Here is a 25,362-nt window from a genome sequence, read left to right as displayed (position 1 = left end):
TTACAGACACCCTCTGAGTTCTGTCGGTCAGAAAGTCCATAATCCACAGAACAAGCTGACGAGGCAGTTTAAAATCACAGATGATTCTTTCTATTAAAAGCTGATAAAAAATCAGCAAACAAGAGCCGAGCGTGAGCTTGTGGCTTTTCTAAATGTTTCTACAAACTATTCAAGATAAGAAGTGTTGCATCCTCCACACCTCTCCCTGCCTGGTAGGCAAACTGAAGTGGATCAAGGTTACCCTCCACTGTTGAGAGAACAAGGTTCTTTACCATTTCTTCAAAGGTCTTCATAATTAATGAGGTAAGTGCAACCAGTCTAAAATGATTTAGTTGCCTCGGACTAGTGATCTTTGGAATAGGCACCACAGCTTTGTAAGTGAGAAGAAGGATCTTAAATTCTATTCTAGATTGTATAGGGAGCCAGTGCAGAGAAGCCAACACAGGAGTAATGTGGTCCCTTTTCCTCGTTCTAGTCAGTACACGAGCTGCAGCGTTCTGGACCAGTTGAAGAGTCTTTAGAGACTTACCAGAGCACCCTGACAAAAGAGAATTACAATAATTCAACCTGGAGGAAACAAATGCAAAACAGGTCGTACATTGTTTGCGACAGGATATGCCTGATTTTAGATATAATTTGAAGCTGAAAATAGGCTGTTCTTGAAATGTGTTTTTATGTGTAAACAACATATTGAACTCCTAGATTCCTAACAGTGGTGCTAGATGCCATTAGGGACAGTTATAGTTAGTCTCTGTGATACAAACGAAACATTCATGAGTTTCCATTCATCCAAATATCTTTTTTTTTTCTACTATGGGTCAAATCGTCTACATGTTACCTTTTATAATAACCACACAAACTGTATGAGGAAAACAGCACAGGTATGAGAGTGGTACTCAGAATAAAAAGTGTCCTGATTTTTAATGTTGTATTTGTTAATGAAAGGTTTATTGCATATCTGTGACACAAAACTACAGTACAAACATACTAAACCAATAGACAGGGACTTTGTTTTTAGACAATTGTGTCATAAATATGAAAGTACCATATTATAAGAAAGCAGTGTAAGGAGGACCCCCCAATCCACTCAGTTTGGACTAGTACAATCTGCTATGGAAAATAGAAAAGGTTGATTGACTTAAAAACCCATCACAAAGTCTGAAGAGAATGGACGATTTCAAAAGAGGACTCTTGTTAACTGACACTAAAGTTAGTATTCAAGGTTCATTCTTTTTTTTTGTTGTAACCTCATCAGTTAAAAAAAGTAAATACAAAATAGATTTTGGTTAAATACAATTCAATGACATCTTTCTACAGTTCTAGCACTGATTATTCTAACTGCTTCAGTCATTGATTTTCAAATATATTTGTAATGTAACATGCCCGGCTGTCAGACACTATCTGAGGACCCCAGGCTGGCTGGCTTTAAATCCAACAGAGAATGGCAAAACAAAAGCACTGACAGCGAGCAGACACATTAAGGTTTTTACTTTTGTTTGGTGAACCCGTCAGCAAAGCCGTCCCCTTCCACTAAAGTCGGCCTCCTGTTGCACATCGGGCACAGTTTGTTGCGTTCCTGCGAGGCTCTCATCCAGATGATCAGGTTCCAGCGCTGACCAGAGGAGATGGGGAGGGCTCCGTGCATGTGTTGGCCCCGATGGAGGAGGCCCTCGGTCACCACGTGTTTCACCTCTGAACACTCCGTCTCACCCAAAGGCACCTGCAGGAGGCGTTCAAACCATGATGTAGCATTTATGAGATGGAATTAACATTGATTTAACATGAATCATTTGGTCCAAATTACTACTGTGGATGATTCTCTCAGCAAGTGTTTATCGTAAAGATTGTTCTTCTCATCATGGAAATGGAGTCACCCTGATAACTTGTTTAACCATCCAAGGACACACGTGGATCATCACAAGTGATCTCAGCATCAGTCAGGTGGTACATGAAATATTTGTTTCTAAAATTGAAATGATCATGTCTTAAAACAATTCATATCGTCAAGTGTATTTGCTTTTCAAGTAACATAAAAGGTTTATTTCTACAACAATAGACCTTCCTGAAAGTTAAAGAGTAAAAAAAGTAGGTTTGAGAGATTATAATTCAACATGCTTAATGTTACATTGTTTCTCAATAATACAAAAAGTATTCAGTGTGTGTGTGTGTGTGTGCGCGCGTTGTCAATCATGTTAACTGTATGCTGACTCATAATAATATTCTCCCCCTATGCTCACCTGTCTCATATCCCCAAAATAAAGGTTTCCCTCAGTGAAGTCCTTTCCAAGGGAAACATTGAGCGTGACCTCCGCGTTGTCATAGTGATAGCTCAGGTCCAGGTCTTCATTCAGGTCATACTTCACAGCAAAGGCCTTGTGGCTGTCCAGACAGCGCCCCCCACAGTCTGGGTACAGCAGGGAGGTCAGTGGACTCATGTAGTGCTCACGGAAGGGTGTGATGAAGTCTTTATCAAAGCCCATCTCATTAAGGAGGATCTGATGAGAAATGAAAAAGAGAAGGACATTGTGAATGAATTTACTGTTTGAAACCCTCCTGTTTCCTTTTCTGACATCATGTGCAGTCACAATTTAAGGGCTCTTAAAGGCTTTATATGTGATTTTTTTGATCCAGCAGATGTTGCCCTTGAACACCAGCATGAATCCAAAACAACTTGCGCTGCATTGTTGTGTTAGCATGCTAATGCTAGCGATCTTTATTATGCTGGTATCTTCACACTGCATGTAAATTTACCTGAAATGAGTGTGATCTAGAAACACAGTTAAGCAGTGAGTACAGTATGTTATTCTTCTTTTCTCTAGTCCCTCAATTAAACAACTTTTATACACGAGAGGAGGAGTCAGCTGGCTGTCCTGTCGATGTAAACAAACTGAAGATAGGACTCTGAAAACTCTGAAAACATCACAGACAGTGGGACATATTCTGCCTTTAAAGTGGCTTTAACATGAATCTTGCTAATGTTTGTCCTACTTCAAGGTCGAGCTCAAAGGCTTATTGCTTGCAAAGAAAGGTTTATTTCCTCTTCATGTATTCAATGCCTGACATTGTGAGCCCTGAATTGCTCTTTAATTCTTACAGTGTCTGTGACAGTCCTCTTATAAACACCTTCTATATTCAGATCCACATAGTTCATGACTGATGGTGAGAACAGATACATTACCCCGTATTGATTCATGGTGTTAGGTCGTCCTTTAGGGGAAGAAGACTGCTCAAAGTGCTCCAGCTCCTCCAGCAGCTCCTCACAGAAGCCTTTTTCAAACACGGGGAAACGATACACTCTTGTTGCTTCAACAGAAAGAGGAGATAAAATGCTTAATGAGGCATGTCCTACATCATTAAATTAATCAAACACACATAATAAATACATACATATAAATAAAGCACAACACAAATCTATGACAAGTACATGTCTGAGGTCACAATAACTGCTTCATATCAGAAGTCTTAAAAATAACCTTTTATCCAAAATGAAACTTTCATGAACAAGCACCCTCTCTCTTATTTGCTGCCCAGATATCAACATATACTTCCAATGTCTGTGGTGAAAGGAAAGTACTAACTCTTGTAGGTCAGGGTGGAGGTTTGGAATGCTGTCAGGGACATTTCACACTAATTATTGGAGTTTCATGACCCAGAGACAACCGAGGAAATGATCTGAAGAGTCCTCAACAATGGAAGCAGCATGAGAGAAACATCACATGGATGCAGTGCTGAAAGTAAGTGAACCACATATAGAGACCTGTATGTAGTCTCATGAAACGAGCTCAAAATAAAGAGTTTAGTTATTGTATACAGCACAGCAAACTAAACCTTTAATAGATTTTTTTAATGAGGATTTGAAGGTGTTTTTTTGTATCTGCTGTGACTGGACCAAAGTTAGTCAACTCTTTCTATTGAAAGTGAGTTTTCACTTCTCATGTGAACCTTAGTCACTGAGTCAATAAGATTTTTTTCTCACTAAGATTTTTTCTCATAGTCCACATCTCCTACATTGCACCTTTTGTAGATTTTATATATTTTTTATATTTTATATATTGTAATATCTTCTTATTCTGTATTATTTAAGTTGCTGCTAGTTCTGCTTTATTTCCTTGTTAATTGTTTAGCACCAATACACCAAGTCAAATTCCTTTTATGTGTCAATGTACTTGGCAATAAACCCAGATTCTGATTCTGATTCTAAAAGGAGAGCACTTTCCAGCTCACCTGCCTCCTCCACTACCAGGTCTAGGAGACCTTCTATACTCGTGTCCACGCTGCGACAGTACTCAACAATCTGTTTGAACTTTGGTGCAAGGTAGGACTCCTGAGGAGAGGATGTGGGCAGTTATGTCAGAGCAGAGTTTGAATGACATGAGTTCAAAGTTCAAATGTGCAGTGACTGGTGAAGTGCATACCTGCAGGTGGTAGACATGAGGATGGAGAGGCTGGTACTCATCTTTTATAGCAGCAGCTCTCCTCACAGACGTCTCGCTCAGATGTCTTCGCCTGTCCACTTCCTGTGAAATCTAAAAAGAGACGTGAAGAACTCAGAGAGGGAAAGATAGAGAGTGAGTGAGTTAGACAGACAGAGTGAGTGAGAGTGAGGGAGAGAGAGAGAGGGAGAGTGAGTGAGAGTGAGAGTGAGGGAGAGAGAGAGTGAGTGAGTGAGAGTGAGGGAGAGAGAGAGAGAGTGAGTGAGAGTGAGGGAGAGAGAGAGAGAGTGAGTGAGTGAGTGAGTGAGTGAGTGAGTGAGTGAGTGAGTGAGTTAGACAGATAGAAAGAGAGAGAGAGTGGGTGAGTTAGACAGATAGAGAGAGATAGAGACAGATAGAGTTAGACAGATAGATATATATATATAGAGTGAGTTAGATAGAAAGAGAGAGAGAGGGAGAAAGGGAGAGTGGGTGAGTTAGACAGATAGAGAGAGATAGAGACAGATAGAGAGACAGAGAGAGATAGAGACAGAGATAGTTAGACAGATAGATAGATATAGAGAGAGATATATAGAATAACTTTGTTACCTCGTTGAGCACGTCCTTAAACTGTTGCTCCTTAACGCAGCCCAGCCTCCTGAGTATCTGCATAGCAGATGTAAACAAACAAATACACGTCGTTTATTTCATTGAAGACACTTCCTTTGTTTATAGTTTTAGTAATATATAAACTCACAGCTTCATAGTCCAATCTGAACTGCACCTCGGATACAAAGTTAACATGGAGCTTGTAGTCCTTTAGAAAAATATTATCTTCAGTGAAACAATCACACGTCCAAAACTGAACATCTCTGTGTTCTTCGTCCGTCATTTCAAACCGGTTGAAGTTATATTGTTCGCTAAACATTACACCAGAAGGTTGGCACAAATGCATGGTGTTTCACATCCGGTTCGTAAACGTCAAAATAAAAGTCAGCATTTCAAGTTCAACACTGGTTATAACCATCTAATCATTTTACGAAGATTTAAAAAAAGCAGCCAAATCAACATGACAATAGTTAAGTGCGCTAAAACATTTGTGTACGGGATGTGGAGTGGTTAACCCAGAGGTGTTCATGGGCAAAAGGACTTACATGGTGACGACACAGAAACAGAACTGGGACTACTTCTCTCAGGTTTAGACAGAATATACAGTGAGATGGATGGCTTTTAAAAGATAGTAATTTGGTTAAAATCATATGGAGCGCTTCTCTATTATTATTATTGTTATTATTATGTCTTTCTTGCTCCATACTCCTGTCCAGTTAGTGGCGGTAGTGCTCCTTAAAACTCGTTAGCGTTCCACCAGTAAACACCAAAGAAGAAGAAAAAGGCGACGAAGAAGAAGAAGAACCTTCTTAAAGAAAACTCAAGTTAACTCTTTGTGCCTTTGTTATTATTTAGTTTTGGGGGGTTTTCCGTTCAATGTGCGGAATATCAGCGAGCATAAGTATGTTTACGTAAGTGTTAGGTCGCTGTTAGCTTAGCTTGTAGCGTGTCGGGGGGTTGGTGAGCATGGAGTCGCTGCAGGTAGCTGAGGAGGAGGTGGTTGATTCCAGCTCCAATAAACTCTTTGACATTTACACTTTTGTGACTAAAGGCTCCTTTCCTCAGACGATGAATCCTTTACGGAAGAAGAATCTCAAGCGATACGCTCGGAAGTTTATCACTGATGGTGAGTGTTTATTTCATATTATCATTATTTAACTGCACTCTTCATTACACTGATACAATACTGCTGTTTACGGAACATGCTGCTATAAACCAGGTCATTTAACCATCACTTGTCACTTTATCACTGCACAGTGTCTGATTGATCTGATAACATCACTATTTATATAGTACATGTTATCCCTCCTATTTGTATCTATATTTATATTATCTATTGTGTTTACATTTTTGATTTTGTATGATCTTTTCTACTTGTCTTTGTGCTGCTGCAACGCCCGATATTTACCCTCTGGGGATAAATATTAATATTAATATATTAATATTAAATAATATTCTCCTATCCTTATTTCAAACCATTGTATCGTAGTCAACAGCGTCTTGCCTGTTGAAGTAATGAACTCAAGTGTTTTCTTTTTTCTTAGCATCCTGATTAAGTTTCAGATAAGTGAGCATGAATAAAAAAAACTGTTTCATTGAATTAAGTGTGATGTTCTCTGTGTTGTCAGTCTTAAATGTCTAATAATCAAAATACTGTTACACAACATGTCCCCTTTGTTTTTAAGAGAGCAAGCTGTACTATGTGGGATCAAAGAATGAAATCAAGAGGGAGGTCGTGATAGAGGCTGAGAGGAAGAGGCAGATCTTTCTCGACTGCCACTTTGATGAAATGGGACATCACCTGGGCCAGAAGAAGACCGTCCATAGGATCCAGAGCAAATACTACTGGCTGGGCATCATCAGGGATGTAGTGGACTGGGTATTGACATCTTTATTTATTCAGAGTTTGGACATTACTGGGATGTAACAAAAACATTAAGTTGAAACGTTTCTGTTTCAGATAAAATTGTGTGAAACATGTCAACACACAGAGAGAAATAAGATCCTGGCAAGGACTGTCCGGCCTATCAAAGTGGATGCACCGTGGGAGATTCTTGGGATTGATTTCATAGGTTTGGCCTCTATTCAAATCATCACATAACATATTTTCTGCAGTATAATTTTCACACTTTAAGACCCGCTTCTTCTTTTTGTTACAAGGGCCTTTTCCAGTAACCCAACGAGGAAACGCCAGTGCTATAGTCGTCATCGATTACTTTACTAAATGGCCAGAAGCTTTTCCAGTACAAAAGATGGATGTGCTCTCTGTTGCGAGGTGTATTTCTACATGCATATACAGGTGAAAGGATTTTGCATGTTTAATATAGTATTATTCATGTTGAACTAAACCAGCAGCATAACTAGTGTATTTAGAAGTTGTTTCCCAGTGTAGTATTTAGTGCTCTGCTGCTGCATGAGGCTGTTTTTGTGTCTAAAGCAGAATGATTTGTGCTTTTGACAGAATGTGCTCATCAAAATCAATCTCTTTCTTTAACCCTCAGGCATCAGTTTAATTTACGAGCCTCTTAAGTCACTAAGGACAAAAATGTCCACTTACAAAAAAACTGATAAAAATAGAACAGATTGATGTTTTTTCTACTTATTTCTGCATAAATCTCTTAAACAACTTCAGCCCTGCTCAAAACTATTAAATATTCAATCAGTTTGAGGAATTTAACCCTTTAAATGCCAGTTTGATTACTTGATTGTTGTTATTTAAGAAAAAAAACACAAAAATGAGTTATTTTCCATAAAACAAATATTTGGTGGCTGGGGGATTTTTTTTAAATCACTCTTGGATATGTCAAAGATTATCCAAAATATTGACTTTGATGCATTGTTAGTTTTTGTGTAGCATCAGATTTAAAATGTAGTTCCCTGCTTGGACATTGGAGGGCGAAAATGTCCAATTTACAAAAACTGATATAAAAATAGAACAGATTGATATATTTTTTTTTTTAATTCTGCATAAATCTCTTAAACAACTCCAGCCCTGCTCAAAACTACCAAACATTCAATCATTTTTAGGAATTTAACCCTTTAAATGCTAGTTTGATTACATGATTCTGGCATTTAAAGGGTTAAATTCCTGATAATAAGTGGACATTGTTGTGGGTAGTAAACATGTTTCTCAGAGTTCTATTGATCTATTAAAAAAAAAAAAAAAAAGTGCATTCCAAAATTTGTCAAGCGAGAGACTTTCTTACAAAAATGTGTTCCATATGCACTAACACAGACAAAATGATGACCAGATGAAGAGGAAACATTTGACCAAATGGACAAAAATGTCCATAATGATGCATGAGGGTTAAATCACTCTTGAAGTCTATCATCACCATGCTTGTATTGTCATTAGATTTGACTTTGGTGTTATCATTGTTAGTACCTTGAGATTGAAGTGTTTCTGCTCTCTGTTGGATCAGGTTTGGAGCCCCTAAGACGATAGTCTGCATGCAGAATGCACATTTCTGTGATGAGGTGAGATGAACAGATCAACATGATTAAAGCCTTCTCTTGGATCATTTTTGATCAATACTTAATGTTGGGGCCTTTTCAGGTCACAAAGCTGCTGTTTGAAAAGTGGAGCATTGTGCAGAAGGTTTCACCTCTGGAACAACCTCAGCTGAACCCCCTCCACGACTGCACCAGTCCTTTGTTAAAGGAAGCCATTGTGCAGATGGTTTCAGAGAAACAGACCCAATGGGACGATTTCCTCGACCATGTGCAGTTTGTGTTTAGGATGTCTTCTAATCCTACGACCAAGTTCAGCCCTTACTCCCTCATGTTCAACAGGACCGTTAATTTAACTCATGAGGTAGGACTTGATCATAATCCTTTTCAATCCACAAGACATGAAATCACCTACTTATGTCATTTCTTTCCTCTAGACCAGATCAAGCCTGCTGAATTATGAGGACCAACAGAAGGAAAAGTCCTCCCCGAAGGACAAGATCTCAACGCAGGAGCCGAAGAATTCTGTGAAGCAACTGGTAATTCATATTGAGACTGGGAACAGATGCTGCTAGTCAAGCTTCTTCTTGTTTGTGGGATACTCTCAAATTGTTCTGTTAAGGTCTAAAGCTAGCTAAACTTGTGGTTTGGAGTTTTCTGTTACTATCACATAGGCACACAAAAAATACATGTCTCCATGGAGAGGTCAATGTCCTGAACAGAGCACCAATCCATCCTTCTTTTGGACCATAAGGCTTTGTAGGTCACAAGACTTTGGACTTTACTGCTCTGAGTTTTCTGTAGTTCTTTTTGTTCAACTTATTGTGTAGGTCATTCTTTTTGCATAATATTAAAAAAAAAAGGAAATATAAGTATACACAAAATAAATTGCAATGGTGGACCAGTGGAGTTAAAATAATGATCTATAATATCTTTATTTAACAAAGTGTCTTGTGAAAAAGTTGGTCCAGAGTTGTCTTAAATGACGATGTGGTGAGAGAATCTGTCATAATCTGTGCTTGAATTCACTCCTCCCTTTTGAATGAGAAGTCTACCGCCCTGCCTTTAGTCTCCCAAAAGGGGCGGAACAAAAGCTAGATCCACGACGTGGCACAGACTATGAGCTGACTATCTGAATCATCTGTGTACCTGATCTATTCTATCAGTGTATTTCAATCTGCATTTCAATCATTCACTCAACAGTTGGGTAATTAAACACAAATATGACTGATTTGATAAAATTGAGAAACTGAAATATTGATGTCCAACTACTTTCTTAGAGCTACTTTTATGTTGGCCAATATTTCTTTCCTTGTATGACATATTAAACAGCAGCTTGGAGCTCGATCAACAGAGCTGTTATTTATGATATCAAGTTTATATAACCTGTTATGACAATAGCCTTTGAACCACGTTCAACCACGTTATTTTATCTCTGACACATCCATCACACTGCGTGGGCAGAGTACTGGATTACACACCAAGCATCAAACACAGAGTGCTAGATTACACATCAAGCATCAGACACAGAGTGCTAGATTACACATCAAGCATCAGACACAGAGTGCTAGATTACACACCAAGCATCAGACACAGAGTGCTAGATTACACACCAAGCATCAGACACAGAGTGCTAGATTACACATCAAGCATCAGACACAGAGTGCTAGATTACACACCAAGCATCAAACACAGAGTGCTAGATTACACATCAAGCATCAAACACAGAGTGCTAGATTACACATCAAGCATCAGACACAGAGTACAGATTACACACACAATTATTTAAATGTGTTCATCAGACACAGAGTGCTAGATTACACACCAAGCATCAGACACAGAGTGCTAGATTACACACCAAATCAAATATGATTTAAAATAAGGTTGTGGAGCGTGCGCACTGAACACAGTGAGTCTACTCAGAGTTGATTTAACAAACTCAAATCAGCTGATCTGGAACCGATAACTCATTCAAGTGAAACTAGTTCCACTAAACGTTCATTTGTGAGTATTTTATGATTCCCCATCAGGGTACAGAACTCTTCACAGATCTTCACAGATCACATTTTGAACACTATAATGTGTTTTTAAAGGTGTTCAAACAGATATTTAGTATTTTATGTCTTTTATTTTTTCATCATTCCTTCTGATGTGTCTGAATATATATTTGCTCTTCTTCCAGGTTATAGCCAATATGAATGCATCTTACAAACAAGACAAGAAGAGGAACACCAAACGCAGGACACGCACCCCTTCCATGAACTTTAAAATCCAAGATCCTCTCTTTTGTGCAGGAGATTCACCCTCTCCCAAAAAATCAAAAGATAGTTTGTATTTGTCTTTTCCTGTTGAGACAGTGCTGGCCACTGAGCAGAGCTCCGAACACATGAAGAATGAGTTAGTGTTTCACTTAAGAGAGTCTGAAGCCCACTGAGCAGGACGATGTGGAACGACTGAAGAACCCACAGAGGAGCATGATCTGCCTGATGGCAAAGGCTGGAGATGGGAACCTGCTTTTTATTGAAGTTATTGTTGGAATAAATATTACAAGCATCAGTTCAACCATCTGTCAGAAGAAAAGGCAGTTGACAGTGACCCACATGAACTGCTGTGTTTTCCTCCTGTTCCTGCAGTGACCCTGGTGGTTAACACCACTTCTTAAGATAACTGATGCAAATTATTTAAATGTGTTCATTAACTTAAAAAAAAAGATTCAAGCTTGACAAGGTGTTAAAATACCACCATTCGCAATGTCTCAGTGCTAGACCTTCATCAGACAAAGTGAGGTGGATTTGTAAGTTAATGTGTCAGTTTGCTTGCTCCATTACATTCCCAATTTCTAGACCAACAAATGCATTTCCCTCTTCTTAATCCTACAGAAACCTTTTCACCCAATCATCTTCTTTAATCATTGTTTTGAATTTCATAGAGAAACAAACTAAAATGTACAATTGTGAGTTTATTGTAAACTATTTTATAACAGTGATAATCGTTTTGACTTTATTAACCTGTGTTAAATTATCAGATTGTGGAAAAAAAGGTACATAGTTAGCATAGCATTGTTATCTCTTTTTAACGGAGAAATCCTGACCACGTTTTCTAAACTCACCTGGTGGGAGGAGCCATACAACGTATATTTTGATGCAGTCAAGTGGTGTCGGACACATCGGAAAAAAGAGTTTCCTAGTTGTGAAATGCACATGAACACCTGCTCAAGTCGGAACAACAACTCAGAAAAGAATTAGGTGCCCGACTTCACGTCAGAACCGTCATTAAATGAGGGGGGGGGGGCAAAATATGTTATGTTAATGTTAACATACTTCGTATTAATTCACGTATTGCACATCAACTTGTTGCTCAAATTTAACTTTAAAAATGTAAATTTCACTGATCTTTTTCTTCGTAGCATCAACGTTTTTTTTTGCTATTGTTACAACATTCAGACTTTACGCACTGAAATCAAATGAACACACTGAAGTCGGAAAAACGACGTCCCTACCCGGAAATTCGGAGCACCGGGCAGCATTTGAATGCAGCACAAGTCAGCGAGGTACGCTGGGAGTGTCCCTGTCCCCGCCGAGTTAAACGATTTCAAATGTAAGTACTTTGTCTTAACTCAGTAAACTAGCGACCAGTTCTAATGTTAAATAAAACAAAAGTGTCTTTAACACTTTGAACTTAACAACAGAGTGATAGGAAACGTGACCATAAACTGCAAATACTTGACATTATGTTAGGTTGTTCCGGTCAGGTTCCGGTGCAGCTGTTAAGGTTGCTAGGCGACAGGGGGCGGTAAGGAAAGGGTAAGAGGCGGGCGCAGTTAGTGACGCAAACGCGGAATCTTATGTCAACCGGTCCGGCCAGATTTGAAAGGCTGCTGGGTCTTTCGAAGGGTGCTTCCCCCCCCCCCCCCCTCAATGAGACACAGCTGTAAAGGACAAGAGGTACCGAGTCATAAGACTTAACCTGCTTAGGGTTGAGTTGTTTGGCGGTGAAAGACCACTCGTTGTTCTGAAGATCTCTAACCCCGCGTAGCTTCGGGACAAGGTTAGAGTGGCTCACCGATGACCAGATTTCTTCTACCATGTATTTTATTTCAGCTGAACAAACACAGCTAGCTAGACGCATTGTAGAATCAGCCTGTTGTCGCCTTGTTGCTGGTCGATCATTTAAAGTCTTTTAAACAATAGCCTACTCGTGTGGCAGAACTACTCATCATTTATGTCTGCAGCTATAATCCATGTAGACAGACTGTAGCATATAGACCACAGTACAAACTGAGAAAAAAAACTTGATTATCTTAACTGGCTGCCATGACAATTTTTGAATGGATTTTCTGCATGTAAAGTGTACTAAATGTAAGCCTGATTCAAGTTTTTCACCAGATTTCCTATATTCCATATATTTCCTATATTTCCTATATTCCCATATATTTCCTATATTCATATTTCCTATATAATCTAGCTGCTCACCACTTTAATGAAATGTGTTATAAAGGGTCCGTTCGGTACAAATTATAACTCAATTGATCTTTTGTTTGTCAGCATGGGCCTGAAAGTAGCTGTGAGTTGCACAGTGTTGTATACTCTGCTGGATGTGTGTGTCACCACTGTCCTGTACACACATGGCTCACACCTGAGTGTCTTCAAAGAAGATGCACAGAACTTTAACATCCTTCGGTCAACACTGGACCTTTGGGGGACTGCACTGATGAGATCCTCCATTCTGTTAGGAGCCTCTTTGGGGGTCTCGTTGAATAGAAGAGACGGCCCATTGAGGGTAGCCAAACTCACCACCCTGGTTCTCTTCATCTGTCTCGTCGTCATCACTTATACGTTGGCCAAGCTGCTGATGCTGAACGAGCTGGGTCCTCTGGAGCATCAGCCCTGGTTCCTGAGCCTCGTTTGTTGGACGTGTGCCTCCTGTCTGGGCGTCATGCTGCTGTGGAGGCTGCTGGGGGCGGAGTCAAACTCAGCAAGCCATCACAACATGTGCAACAAGGGAGGTGAAGGAGGCTCTGAGGACACAGAGAAGCTTGTGGAGGCAGATGGTGAGGAGGAGGAGAAGGAGAAGGAGAAGATCAGCACTGAGGCAACATTAGGACGTCTGCTGGCATACTGCAGGAAGGACGGTGGTCTGCTGTCTGTAGCTGTCCTCTTTCTCCTCATCTCTGCTGTGTGTGAGTGTCCTCCATGTAGCACATACTCATCTTTCCTGCTTTAAAAGAGGGCAACACTTACAGTATGTGTCATAGATAGATAGATAGATAGATAGATAGATAGGAACTTTATTAATCCCGTGGGAAGGTTCCCTCAGGAAATTCAGATTCCAGCATCAGGTAGCACCAAAGGATAGAACAGCACACAGATACAAAAAACACAAGTTATATACAAATAATATACTGTACACAGTAGCAGCAATAGACATGTCTAAATAAAATATACCGGTACAGATTTATAATAAAATAGCAACTGCCTTTTGTGTGGACTTTATATGTTTAGTTCATTAACCTGCCAATGATTGGCTCAATTAATAATTTGATTGACAAGATGTCAGAAAGTGGAGTGCCTCTTTATGGTCCTTTCAGAATGTTTTTATTTTCATTTAAAAATACTCAAAACACCGAAATTCTCACGTAAAACTAAGAAAAGCAGCCAGTTGTTACCAGGAGAATCTCCAAGATACTTTTATGTTTGTTATTCATAATAATTTAATATTTGTGTTTTGTTGACATATGACAGCTGTAGTTTAATTCACTTCTTCTTATCCTCGAATTTCCCCTCTGAGGATCAATAAAGGTTTATCTCATCTTAGTGAATTCCTCATGTTTAGGAAAGCTTATTAAATAAAATCAGAAGTCAAACTTATAGTAATGTTGTCTGTCTTCACTGTGCAGGTGAAGCCTTTATACCGTACTACTACGGGAAAGCAATCGACAGCATCGTGGTGGACAAGAGCATGGAGCACTTTGCTAAACCTGTGATCACAGTGTCTATACTGGCTCTGGCCAGGTGAGAGAGAGAGTGTGTGTGTGTGTGTGTGTGTGTGTGTGTGTGTGTGTGTGTGTGTGTGTGTGTGTGTGTGTGTGTGTGTGTGTGTGTGTGTGTGTGTGTGTGTGTGTGTGTGTGTGTGTGTGTGTGTGTGTGTGTGTGTGTGTGTGTGTGTGTGTGTGTGTGTGTGTGTGTGTGTGTGTGTGTGTGTGTGTGTGTGTGTGTGTGTGTGTGTGTGTGTGTGTGTGTGTGTGTGTGTGTGTGTGTGTGTGTGTGTGTGTGTGTGTGTGTGTGTTATATATGATCTGGGTCTATTTATAGAACAATGTATTGATTTAAATGTAGATTTGTTTAAATTGATGCTCAGAAGGATTATGTGCAGGACTTAAATAACAGCCTGACCCTCTCCTCAGCTCACTTGCAATGGGAGTACGTGGAGGAGTCTTCACCCTGACCTTTGCAAGATTAAACCTTCGACTGAGGAACCATCTCTTCACCACTTTGATGAGGCAGGAAATCGCCTTCTTTGATGAAAACCATACAGGTGACATACAAACACTTATCATCCATCCTTCAGCTGTGAAATAACTTCCTTCATTTACATAACAAGTTTTTCTAATATCATGACCTTCCTGTAGGTGACATCATTTCTCGTCTGTCGGCTGACACCACCCAGGTGAGTGACCTCATCTCAGTAAATGTCAACATCTTTCTGCGGAGCACCATCAAGGGCGCCGGCTTCTTCATCTTCATGTTTGGGATGTCCTGGAAGCTCACACTGGTGACCGTCATGGGATTCCCCTTCATCGCTCTCATCTCCAAACTGTATGGAAAATACTACAAGGTAAACTACTGCTGTGCCCCTGTTGATCATTCAACTAGCAGACAGATGTGTAATAACTTCTTCTTGGTATTTTAGAAATTGACCAAAGAGGTGCAGACAACCCTCGCAGAAGCCAACAAGGTGGCAGAAGAAACCATTTCCTCCATGAGGACGGTGAGAAGCTTTGCCAACGAGAGCGAGGAGGCCAACAACTACTACAGCAAGCTATTAGTAATGTTCCAGCTCAACAAGAAACAAGCCCTGGCCTACTCCTGCTACATGTGGTCCAGCTGTGTAGGTACCAGCAGCTCCTTCCAGTATATATGGAAAGATAGAATTTGGATCTTTTCAAAGAAATGTTTTGAAGTCATTACCTGTGTGTTTCAGATCTCAGAGCTGGCTTTAGAGGTTGCTATTCTCTATTATGGCGGTCACCTTGTAGTAACGGGTCAGATGAGTAGTGGTGCCTTGATATCATTCTTCATATATATGCTGGACTTGGGAGAATGTCTTGAGGTATTTCACTAGTTTTATTATTAACTATGAAAACACAAGATCGTAACCCTCCTTAACAAATATCTCCTGGTTCTGTCTGACAGAATATTGCATCTGTTTACACGGGACTGATGCAAGGAGTGGGAGCAGCTGAGAAGGTTTTTGAATACCTGGATAGAACACCTAAACACCCAGCTGATGGCACAGAGGCTCCAGACACATACACGGGTCTGGTGGAGTTTAAAAACATCACATTTGCCTACCCAACACGCCCGGAAACTGAAATTCTCAAGGTTTGTTAAGAAGGATGTAACTGTGTTGATGACTGTTTTAACCCTCAGGCATCAGCTTAATTTACGACCCTCTGAAGTCACTAAGGACAAAAATGTCCATGCCAAAAAACTGATATAAAAATAGAACAGATTGATATTTCTTTCTACTTTTTTTTTGCATGAATCTCTTAAACAACTCCAGCCCTGCTCAAAATGATCAAATATTGAATAATTATCAGGAATTTAACCCTTTAAATGCCAAAATCATGTAATCAAACTGGCATTTAAAGGGTTAAAGTCCTGATAATTACTCAATATTTGATATTTTGAGCAGGGCTGGAGTTGTTTAAAAGATTTATGCAAAAAAAGTAGAAAAAAATATCAATCTGTTCTATTTTTATAGCAGTATTTGTAAACTGGACATTTTTGCCCTCCAATGTCCAAACAGGGAACTACATTTTAAATCTGATGCTCCACAAAAATTAACAATGCATCAAAGTCAATATTTTGGATAATATTTGACATATCCAAGAGATTTTAAAAAAAATCCCCCAGCCACCAAATATTTGTTTTATGGAAAATAACTCATTTTTGTGTTTTTTTTCTTAAATAACAACAATGACATCAAGTAATCAAACTGGCATTTAAAGGGTTAAATTCCAGATAATTCTTCAGTATTTGATAGTTTTGAGCAGGGCTGGAGTTGTTTAAGAGATTTATGCAGAAAAAAGTAGAAAAAAATATCAATCTGTTCCATTTTTATATCAGTTTTTTGGAAGTGGACATGTTTGTTCTTAGTGACTTAAGAGGGTAGTAAAAGCATTCCAAAATGGTGGGTGCCATATGCACTAACACAGACAAAATGATGGCCAGATGAAGAGGAAACATTTGACCAAATGGACAAAAATGTCCATAATGATGCAAGAGGGTTAAAATTCTTAATTAAGTGGAACTGATCAGTTAGAGTCCCGGAGGCAGAGTTCAGGTCACATGTATACATCTTGTTTATTTATATTTGCAATGCCCCTCCCATTCATTCACTACTGATATCATATTTAATAAATGCTGAATTTAATGTAACTTTTCATAGCAGTACATTTGTATGTAAATTCAATAATTTCCTGGGTTGATGTGTGTTACAGGAAGTGTCATTTACTCTGCGGCCAGGCGAGGTCACAGCCCTTGTGGGACCTTCTGGCAGTGGAAAAAGTTCCTGTGTAAGTCTCCTGGAAAACTTCTACCCTCCTCAGGAAGGCCAAGTGCTGCTGGATGGAGAGCCTGTTCACATTTTACAGCATGACTATCTCCACTCCAAGGTCAGTCCTATCAGGCACTTTGATCAACGGTTGATGGTCAAGACTGGTCCTATCTGTAGCGTAATTCTACTTCTTATTTTAATTTATTAAGACATTATATCTTTATTTAATTCAGGGCACCACTTCCCATTATAGGAAGAAATTAACTTTAACTGTATAAGTTAATTCATTAATCAGTCAGTTAGGGTCTTGAAAGAAGTAAATTCTACAAATGTTAAACCAGAAAACACACAGACAAAGTTCTGAATTTTATGTGTAAAATTTAATATAAAAAGGAATAAACAATAAGGTATAGATGAAACAGATAAAGAATATGATTATTATGATCAGGATAATGTAATTATAATGTATGGTAACATTATATATTTAGTAATGAGATAAGATGCGGTATTGTTTGAATGACTTAATCAGAAAATGGTCATAAAGGAAAAAGTTGATAAATTAATTTCGGGATTCTATTTGGATTTAAAGGAGGGCTCTGAATAGACACGACTCAAGACTTAATCTTCCAACACCCCCTTGCAACAAACACTCTTACTGTGAGATGTGTTCAATTGAACTCCGCCGACTGGTCCCGCAGAAGTGATTCGAACTAAAGTCCGAAGAGAAGCGAGCAAGAAGCAAAAAGCTCTAAAACCTTAAAACTAAACTGGAGATCTGAGCTGAGTGTGAACTCTTATCAGCTGCAGGAGAGATGGGTGGGGCCCTGCAGGAGAAGGGTGACTCCCATTCTGACCGGAGGACAATTGTTTAAACTAAACCGAGTTTACTCAATAAGATTTAAGAATAAGAATCTAAACATATATACGTCACCACACATTCATTTCAATATTATTTCTATCAGATCCACATTGATGTAGGTTCACGTCATATGTTTAGACAAACACACGCTCCCCATCAAATTCCTATTAAACATAATATAACTCTTATTCCTATTCTGAAGATCAGATTTTGAGTTTAAAAAGATGATTATAATACATTCAATGTGACAATTACAAATATCTAGATGAAGAAAGACATAAATGTTCATTTGATGCAGAATTTAACGCTGTGGTTTAATTCAGTTCTTCAGCAGCATTTCCACAGATGGTCAATTTTACGACTTTGCAGAGACTGGTTTCGGTCACAGTTCAATTCGTAGATAGCAGAGTGTTCTGTTTCCGCTTGGTTGTTTACTCCAGGCGTTGTAAAAGTTTATAATATCCTGTCCTCCAGAGCCTGTCTGAGAGGGAGACTTAAATCATTGATAAGTTCCTTTGTTTCTTGGTAAAACAAAGTAAGTCAGATGTTAATCCACCTTCCTGAGTCCGGCAGAAAGAGAGGTTGTGAAACTTGTCTGCTAATATCGGCTACATATCCCTCATTTGTGTGATTTTCTATAAATATTTAAAAGACACATGTTTAAGTATGTTTCTCAGTCATTTCCTACGTTGGATATTTAAAATGCACAGGACTCTTCTCTACTGTTTGAGTTGACCTTCTTGTTCTTTCTGCAGGTAGCTCTCGTGAGCCAGGAGCCTGTGCTGTTTGCCCGGACAGTGAAGGAGAACATCACCTATGGCCTGACTGACATCCCCTTGGAGGCTGTAGTGGAGGCTGCTATCAAAGCTAATGCTCATGAGTTCATCACCTCCTTCCCTAAGGGCTATGAGACACGTAAATACACTTTTCTTTATTGAAATAAGAAGAGGATTCTACCCCCATGCTGTGTTTTCTAATAGTGATGTCTGTTTCCACAAAGAGAAGAACACATCAGAGCAGATATACTCTTCAGCCGGTAAAGGTTGGGTTAGATGTGATTCATAATCTTTATCCATACTAATGCATTATTCACTCGTTGATTATATTTAAAAAAATATATAGGCTTATATATTACATAATAAAGTATTTCTTTCCCCTACAGCCTGTACGGCTTTTGAGTAAAATGAACGTTCACCTACTGTATAGGGATCTTTGTTTGCATTGCTTCCCTTCTCTCTATCGTCAAGTATTCAAAAACACTTCAAATGTACCCTCAAAATGTTTTAAAGGCCCATTAGATCCAACTTCTTATTAAGTCACTACAGAAAATTCATTGAGATAAAGAGCGCTATCCTACACTTTGGTACCATTGCTGTGACATCAACAGCCATACATTACTGATCATGATGCATCATGATGCTTAATGATTTGTCCTTCCACAGTTGTTGGTGAGAAAGGAACCCACTTGTCTGGGGGGCAGAAGCAAAGGGTGGCCATTGCAAGAGCTCTCATCCGTAATCCTCGCGTCCTCATACTTGACGAGGCGACCAGTGCTCTGGATGCAGAAAGTGAGCACTCTGTAAGTGAAAAGCTACATTTACTAAAGCCAACTGATGTACAGTCACATGGTCCTACCATGAACTCTACAGTATAGGACTTTGAAATGTGTGTTGGGTTGACTCATTGTGTTCTTCTCTCCTGCAGGTTCAGCAGGCTCTGAATGCAGTCATGAAAGAGTGCACGGTGCTGGTGATTGCTCATCGGCTCAGCACGGTGGAGAAGGCAGACAACATCATTGTGATCGACAAGGGCCGTGTGGCTGAGCAGGGTTGTCACAGTCAGCTGATGGAGAATGGGGAACTGTATTATAAGCTGGTGCAGAGGCAGGTGTTGGGCATGGAGACAGGTTTGGAGGTCGCCAATGCTCCAAAGAAACAAAGCTGGAAGTCAGACGGTGGAGGGCAGAAGAGAAGACAAAGCAGCAGCAGTGAGTCAGAGTGCACTTTACGCTACTGACAATGAAAGACCGGTTATCACACACAGACAGACACACACATGTGTTTAAATACCTCATCGTGCTCCAAAAAGAATGAATTACTCTTTTACTTTATTGTTTCCATAGGAAAGTTTCTGCTTTATATTGAATGAATTAAGTTTGACGATGCTTTGTGTAGTTTGCTTTTCAACCATATAACTTGAAACTGGTAGTAAAGTGAAGGGGAGGGAACATATGTGCCTTTATATGTGAAACTCAGTGCACTTTAGAAAGCTAATGTTGTGTGGGGTGAAGACAAATCAAAGCAGCACAAATAGAGATAACTCATGTCAGTTTTAAAATCACTAGAAATGACAAACACTAAATAATGATAATCCATATTAGCCCTTAGCTTCAAGCTAAATGCTGCATTTTTCTTTTACTTCTAATGTGATGATCTGATTTACTTGTAAGCATGGATTGTGACACATTTTGTGTTTTGAAGCTTTAAATATGATGAGCTTTCTTCTCTGTTGTGTTTTTAGAATATGATTTGGCAGTAGCCCGTTTCCTGCACGTGACAGATATGTGTGAACTCTGCGTGTGTGCTTGGTTTGGAGGAGTTTTGTCCATTCAACCAACTCTCCTCAGAGATGTTTAATTTTAGAGAAATCAGCAGTACAAAAGCATGATCTGTTACGGAGAGGTTGATTGGATCCTGAGCCTGAAAGCAAAGCTCTGGATTTACCGCTCGATCTCCATTCCAACCCCTCACCTGAGGTCATGAGCTTTGAGTAGAGACTGAAAGAATAAGATCAAGGATACAAGCGGCTGAAGCGAGTTACCTCTGGAGGGTTTCTCAGCTTTAGAGAGAGGGGGAGGAGCTTAGACATTCAGGGGCAGCTCGGAGTAGAGCCGTTGCTCCTTTGCATCGAAAGGATCCAGGTGAGGTGGTTCAACATCTGATCAGGATCCTCCTGGACCCCTCCCTTTAGAGGTTTTCCAGGCCCACCCAACTGGGAGGAGACCCCGGGGTGGACCCAGAGTTCACTGGAGGGATTATATATCCCGTCTAGCCTGGGAACGCCTCAGTTTACCCCAGGAGGATCTGGAAAACGTTTCTGGGGAGAGGGAAGTCTGGGTGGATTTACTGCTCCTGCTGCCACTACGACCCGACCTCAGATACAAGGAAGATGATGGATGGATGATTGGATCCTGTTGTGTTGTTCCTGTGCTTACCTCAACAAAGAAGTTAAAACCCCAAAATGTCTTTTGTTATTTTTTTAACAAGATGCGTCTTCAAAGGGGTCAGAGTACCAAGATCAACAAGGACTAAGAGATTTATGTTACACCCCCTAAGAACTTCTATTAGGCTAGTTCACTAACCGAGACCGAGTTATTTCATGAAGACCCCCTTATACAGAGGTATGAACTAGGCATAGATAAGACCCTCTAACTGAACTTTTATACTTATTACATTTCATTCTGACACATGACAATTAGGGTGAATTAGCCTAATGTGGGACACCTAAGCTCCAGTGGGTGTAGGTCTTCCTCAAACACATGAAAGTCAATAAAACGAAGGATTAACACAAATTGTGACGTCATGTGATCAAAATCACGAGTTCTCACAGATTAGGATGTGCAATCTTCCAACAGGAAGTAGACAGCGGGAAGACCACCCACAGGTCAGTGACATACTGTTTAGACAAACTTAATGTTAAGGGTATATTTCTTAAAAATAAAATAATCCTGATTTTTTTTTTTATCAGGATGTGTTTATGATATGTTTGTTCATCAAAATATATTATAATATGTTTAAAAAAAAAGCTATTTGTTATTTTTAATCAAATTTTCCATTGTCACACTTTAGAACACGTGTCCTAAAGTGTGACAGTGTGATTTGCCTAATGTGGGACACTTGTAAATGTAAGCCTACTTCAGTCAGGCAAAAAGTGGCATGACAGGATGTCAGTCTTTAAATGCATTGTTTTAGATATAAAAGATGAAGGGCTCATTATATTCAATCATTTAGCGTGGTGTCATCTCTGTTAAATTAGTATGAGTTTTTGTGTGTGAAGAGAGTACCCTTGCCTTTTTAAAGTCAGGGATAATGTTAAGGATAAATGTCTGTTTTAAGAAAATAGCAAAAAACACAGATATTTAAATATTCACAACATTAAAACATTTATTCCACTTAATTCTGTGCATGTTATTAAATAATCAAATTGAATGCATTTCAGATCATAATGGCAAAGGACAGAAAAAAGACAGGTAGAGAGAAGCAGGGAACGAAACTAAATCAGTAGAGGCAGGACAGGATGTGGGGGGGGGGGGGTAGAGGTGGGCGATATGGGAAAAATATCATATCTTGATTTTTTTTTGCAAAATCACAATTTTATCACGATTTTTTTCATACTGATCTTTAGACAAATTTGTAAGTTACTGACCAGTTCAACCAAACTTATTTTCCTGTATAATGTTTTTAAATGCACAAAAATGGTGCTGACAAGTTTAGCCTATTTGAAAAACATCTTTGTAGGAGGTCTGGAGGTCTCTCACCCAGAAGATCTTTAGCATCAGAAATGTCTTTCCCTCAATTTGATCAATATTTATGCACAATTTGAAGGTTTTCCTCACCACTTTGAAATAATGATTGAGTTATGTGTCCTCTTTTATGTTCATCAGGAACATTTTCACGCAGTGATGCATTCATTTAAGAACAAGTAGACTTTGAGTTCTTGTGTTTCTGTTCTATTTTAGCCCTGCAGAGTTCCTACACCTGTAGCTTCATACAGGCTCTGCAGCCTTTGTTGTTTTTTATGACATCATTGGACTAACTTTAGTTTAGTTTATATATAATCAAACATAATACAGAATTTGTTCATTCTGCGACACATGATCAAAGTATGTTTTACTGACAGACGAGTTTAATTCATAGAGGGGGCGGGACATTGTTGATTGACAGACAGACAGTCACCATGGTTACTCACTCTCACCTGCCTGCTGCTTTGTAACATCATTTAGCCTTATCCCTATAGGTTCCGTTATCACAACAGGTGAGCTTCGGGTGGAGAGGCTTGATAAGTAACTTTTAAAAACAGAGAGAGAGAGCAGAAACACCGACAGCAACATTTTAAACACCGGGGCTATATCTCTCATCATTGACTGTCTGAGCTCCTCTCTGCGTCTGTGTCGGAGCATTAACTGCAGCATGAAGCAAGAATGTGCAAGAATAAACACATAAGCCCGGTTCTACGATCTCCCTGTTTTGGCAGATCGTCAGCAAGTTAAAATCCTTCACGATCTAATAATAATAATACATTTATTTATAAAGCGCTTTAAATCAAAGTGCTGTACAAAGCAATACAGTTAAAATACAGGAAAGAACATACAGAGAAATCATGACTCATACTCAACAGTAAACAGATGGGTCTTTAACTTTGCTTTAAAAACCTCAACAGAACAAGCCTGCCTAATGGCCAGAGGTAAACTCTTCCAAAGTGTTGGTGCACAGAAAGAAAAAGCCCGCTCACCAACTGTCTTCTTTCTGACCTTTGGGACACTCAGAAGACCCGTCCCCTGAGAACGCAGGGCTCGGGCAGGCACATAGGGGTTCACCAGGTCAGTAAGATACAATGGTGTGCTACTGTAAAGGGTTGAAAAATGTGTTTTGTTTTAAGCTAAAAAAACAAAGGTTATTAAAAGGTTAAACATGGATCACAAGATTCATTGGTTCAAAGCCATTGGGACATTGTAAAAGTTAATTATAGTGAAAATACAGTTCATTGCTAAAAGAACAAGTTAAATGAGTTAAAAAGAAACCCCAATATATTTTTTTTATGTTTATGTATCTCAAATAGCTATTTAAAGCCAGATTCCAGTGCACTGAGCGAAGTACAATGTTATTACAATACCAAACCAGGTTGCTAGAGGGCGCATAGCGCTTGTGAGGAGCATTATGCCCCAAAGAGGCAAAATCTGCAGAATAAATCCTGCAGCCGAGCTGAACACAGCTAAACTTCGTTGCTTCTTTGTATTTACATACAGACAGACCACTGCAGGGTAAAGATACAATCCTCCCTGGCACCCCTAGGCCAGGTCGGGGGAGCAACACTACCATTTAATATTTTAGAAGTTAGCAGCAGCACCTTAAAGTCTGCTCTGGCATAAATAGGGAGCCAATGAAGAGAGGCCAACACCGGGGTAATGTGTTCATATCTGCAGGCTCCGGTTAGAACACGAGCTGCAGCATTCTGAACCATCTGCAGACTTTGTAGACTTTTCATTGGCAGACCTGACAGAAGGACATTACAATAATCTAGCCTAGATGACACAAAGGCATGGATGAGGACCTCAGCATCCTTAAACGACAAGATTGATCTGATCTTGGAGATGTTTCTCAGGTGGAAAAAAGCAACTCTGGTCACCTCCTTTATGTGTAATTCAAACGATAGTGTCTGATCGAAAAGCACACCAAGATTCTTAACTCGGTCTCCATTGATTACACAATCATCGAGAGACAAAGTAATAGGATCAAAAAGATGACCCAGTTTCGCTGGTCTGATAAACATAATTTCTGTCTTAGCAGAATTAAGCAACAAGAAATGTTTTGATAACCAGCTCTTAACAGCTGCAAGACAGGTCTCAAGTTTAGCTGTATCATACTTACTTCCTACACCTAATGGCATGTACAGCTGCAAATCGTCAGCATAACAATGAAAAGCAATCCCAAAATAACGCAATATCTGACCCAGTGGGGATAGGTTAAGTGAGAACAGCAATGGACCCAGTACAGACCCCTGTGGAACCCTGTGCCTAACAGCACAGGGCTCAGAGAGTATGTTGTTATATAAAACACATTGAGATCTTTCTGACAGGTAGGATCTTAACCACTCCAGAACTTGTCCTAAGATGCCAAAATAGTTTTCAAGCCTATCCAGTAGAATACAGTGGTCCACCGTATCGAAAGCAGCGCTAAGATCCAATAACAATAAAACACTGGTTAAGTCTGAATCTAAAGATAGTAGCAAATCATTCACCACTTTTGTAAGTGCTGTTTCTGTCGAATGATTTACCCGAAAAGCAGACTGAAATGGCTCAAATAGCTTATTTAGTGATAAATAATTTAGAAGCTGATTTGAGACCACTTTCTCAAAAACTTTTGACAAGAAAGCAAGGTTTGAAACAGGTCTATAGTTGGTCAGGGAGTCTGTATCCTAGCTAGGCTTCTTTAGTAAGGGTTTTACCACAGCAGTTTTGAAGCAAGCTAGAAAAAC

General features: G+C 39.4%; 3 protein-coding genes across 7 annotated transcripts; 2 read left to right on the top strand and 1 right to left on the bottom strand.

Moving 5' to 3' along the window:
- Positions 1–884: 884 nt before the first annotated feature.
- ogfod2 (2-oxoglutarate and iron-dependent oxygenase domain containing 2) lies at positions 885–11,699 on the bottom strand. Of its 2 annotated transcripts, none has more exons than XM_029277821.2 (7): positions 11,581–11,699; positions 5,022–5,078; positions 4,416–4,526; positions 4,225–4,324; positions 3,179–3,303; positions 2,238–2,495; positions 885–1,720 (listed from the first exon to the last, which is right to left on the bottom strand). In XM_029277821.2, exons 1-7 carry the CDS (start codon positions 11,671–11,673, stop codon positions 1,487–1,489), a joined length of 978 nt encoding a protein of 325 aa, XP_029133654.2. In that variant the 5' UTR covers positions 11,674–11,699; the 3' UTR covers positions 885–1,486. The 2 variants fall into 2 exon arrangements, with proteins under 2 accessions (XP_029133654.2, XP_020492046.2); XM_020636390.3 differs by lacking the exon at positions 11,581–11,699 and adding an exon at positions 5,170–5,496.
- On the top strand, positions 5,807–11,460 carry zgc:113436 (uncharacterized protein LOC503528 homolog). 2 transcript variants are annotated; one of them, XM_065962630.1, is made up of 8 exons: positions 5,807–6,147; positions 6,707–6,900; positions 6,982–7,093; positions 7,182–7,320; positions 8,444–8,498; positions 8,587–8,835; positions 8,909–9,010; positions 10,654–11,460. In XM_065962630.1, the coding sequence occupies exons 1-8, from the start codon at positions 5,988–5,990 to the stop codon at positions 10,903–10,905; spliced, it is 1,263 nt and encodes a 420-aa protein (XP_065818702.1). In that variant the 5' UTR covers positions 5,807–5,987; the 3' UTR covers positions 10,906–11,460. The 2 variants fall into 2 exon arrangements, with proteins under 2 accessions (XP_065818702.1, XP_065818701.1); XM_065962629.1 differs by having other exon boundaries at positions 5,810–6,147; positions 8,578–8,835.
- Positions 11,700–11,900: 201 nt separating the features above from the next.
- Positions 11,901–20,609, top strand: abcb9 (ATP-binding cassette, sub-family B (MDR/TAP), member 9). Of its 3 annotated transcripts, none has more exons than XM_065962626.1 (12): positions 11,901–12,068; positions 13,016–13,650; positions 14,368–14,482; positions 14,875–15,005; positions 15,100–15,305; positions 15,381–15,578; positions 15,672–15,800; positions 15,884–16,072; positions 17,194–17,367; positions 18,864–19,023; positions 19,551–19,687; positions 19,813–20,609. In XM_065962626.1, exons 1-12 carry the CDS (start codon positions 11,935–11,937, stop codon positions 20,122–20,124), a joined length of 2,520 nt encoding a protein of 839 aa, XP_065818698.1. In that variant the 5' UTR covers positions 11,901–11,934; the 3' UTR covers positions 20,125–20,609. The 3 variants fall into 3 exon arrangements, with proteins under 3 accessions (XP_065818698.1, XP_065818700.1, XP_065818699.1); XM_065962628.1 differs by lacking the exon at positions 11,901–12,068 and adding an exon at positions 12,321–12,415; XM_065962627.1 differs by lacking the exon at positions 11,901–12,068 and adding an exon at positions 12,366–12,518.
- Positions 20,610–25,362: the final 4,753 nt, after the last annotated feature.

This window comes from Labrus bergylta, chromosome 2, assembly GCF_963930695.1.
Source record: "Labrus bergylta chromosome 2, fLabBer1.1, whole genome shotgun sequence".
NCBI lineage: Eukaryota > Metazoa > Chordata > Actinopteri > Labriformes > Labridae > Labrus > Labrus bergylta.
Note: the sequence above shows the minus strand (reverse complement) of the source record. Positions and strands in the feature narration are given on the sequence as shown.

Bases quoted from the DNA above. Each gene is read 5' to 3' on its own strand.
- ogfod2 (XM_020636390.3), bottom strand. From the start codon at position 5,367: ATGCATTTGTGCCAACCTTCTGGTGTAATGTTTAGCGAACAATATAAC. The intron at 4,527-5,021 runs GTAACAAAGTTA...GTCTCTTTTTAG, and splicing joins TTAAGGACGTGCTCAACGAG to ATTTCACAGGAAGTGGACAG. The intron at 1,721-2,237 runs GTGAGCATAGGG...CGCCTCCTGCAG, and splicing joins ATTTTGGGGATATGAGACAG to GTGCCTTTGGGTGAGACGGA.
- zgc:113436 (XM_065962629.1), top strand. From the start codon at position 5,988: ATGGAGTCGCTGCAGGTAGCTGAGGAGGAGGTGGTTGATTCCAGCTCC. The intron at 6,148-6,706 runs GTGAGTGTTTAT...TTTGTTTTTAAG, and splicing joins TCGGAAGTTTATCACTGATG to AGAGCAAGCTGTACTATGTG. The intron at 8,836-8,908 runs GTAGGACTTGAT...TCTTTCCTCTAG, and splicing joins CCGTTAATTTAACTCATGAG to ACCAGATCAAGCCTGCTGAA.
- abcb9 (XM_065962626.1), top strand. From the start codon at position 11,935: ATGAACACACTGAAGTCGGAAAAACGACGTCCCTACCCGGAAATTCGG. The intron at 13,651-14,367 runs GTGAGTGTCCTC...TTCACTGTGCAG, and splicing joins TCTCCTCATCTCTGCTGTGT to GTGAAGCCTTTATACCGTAC. The intron at 15,801-15,883 runs GTATTTCACTAG...TCTGTCTGACAG, and splicing joins ACTTGGGAGAATGTCTTGAG to AATATTGCATCTGTTTACAC.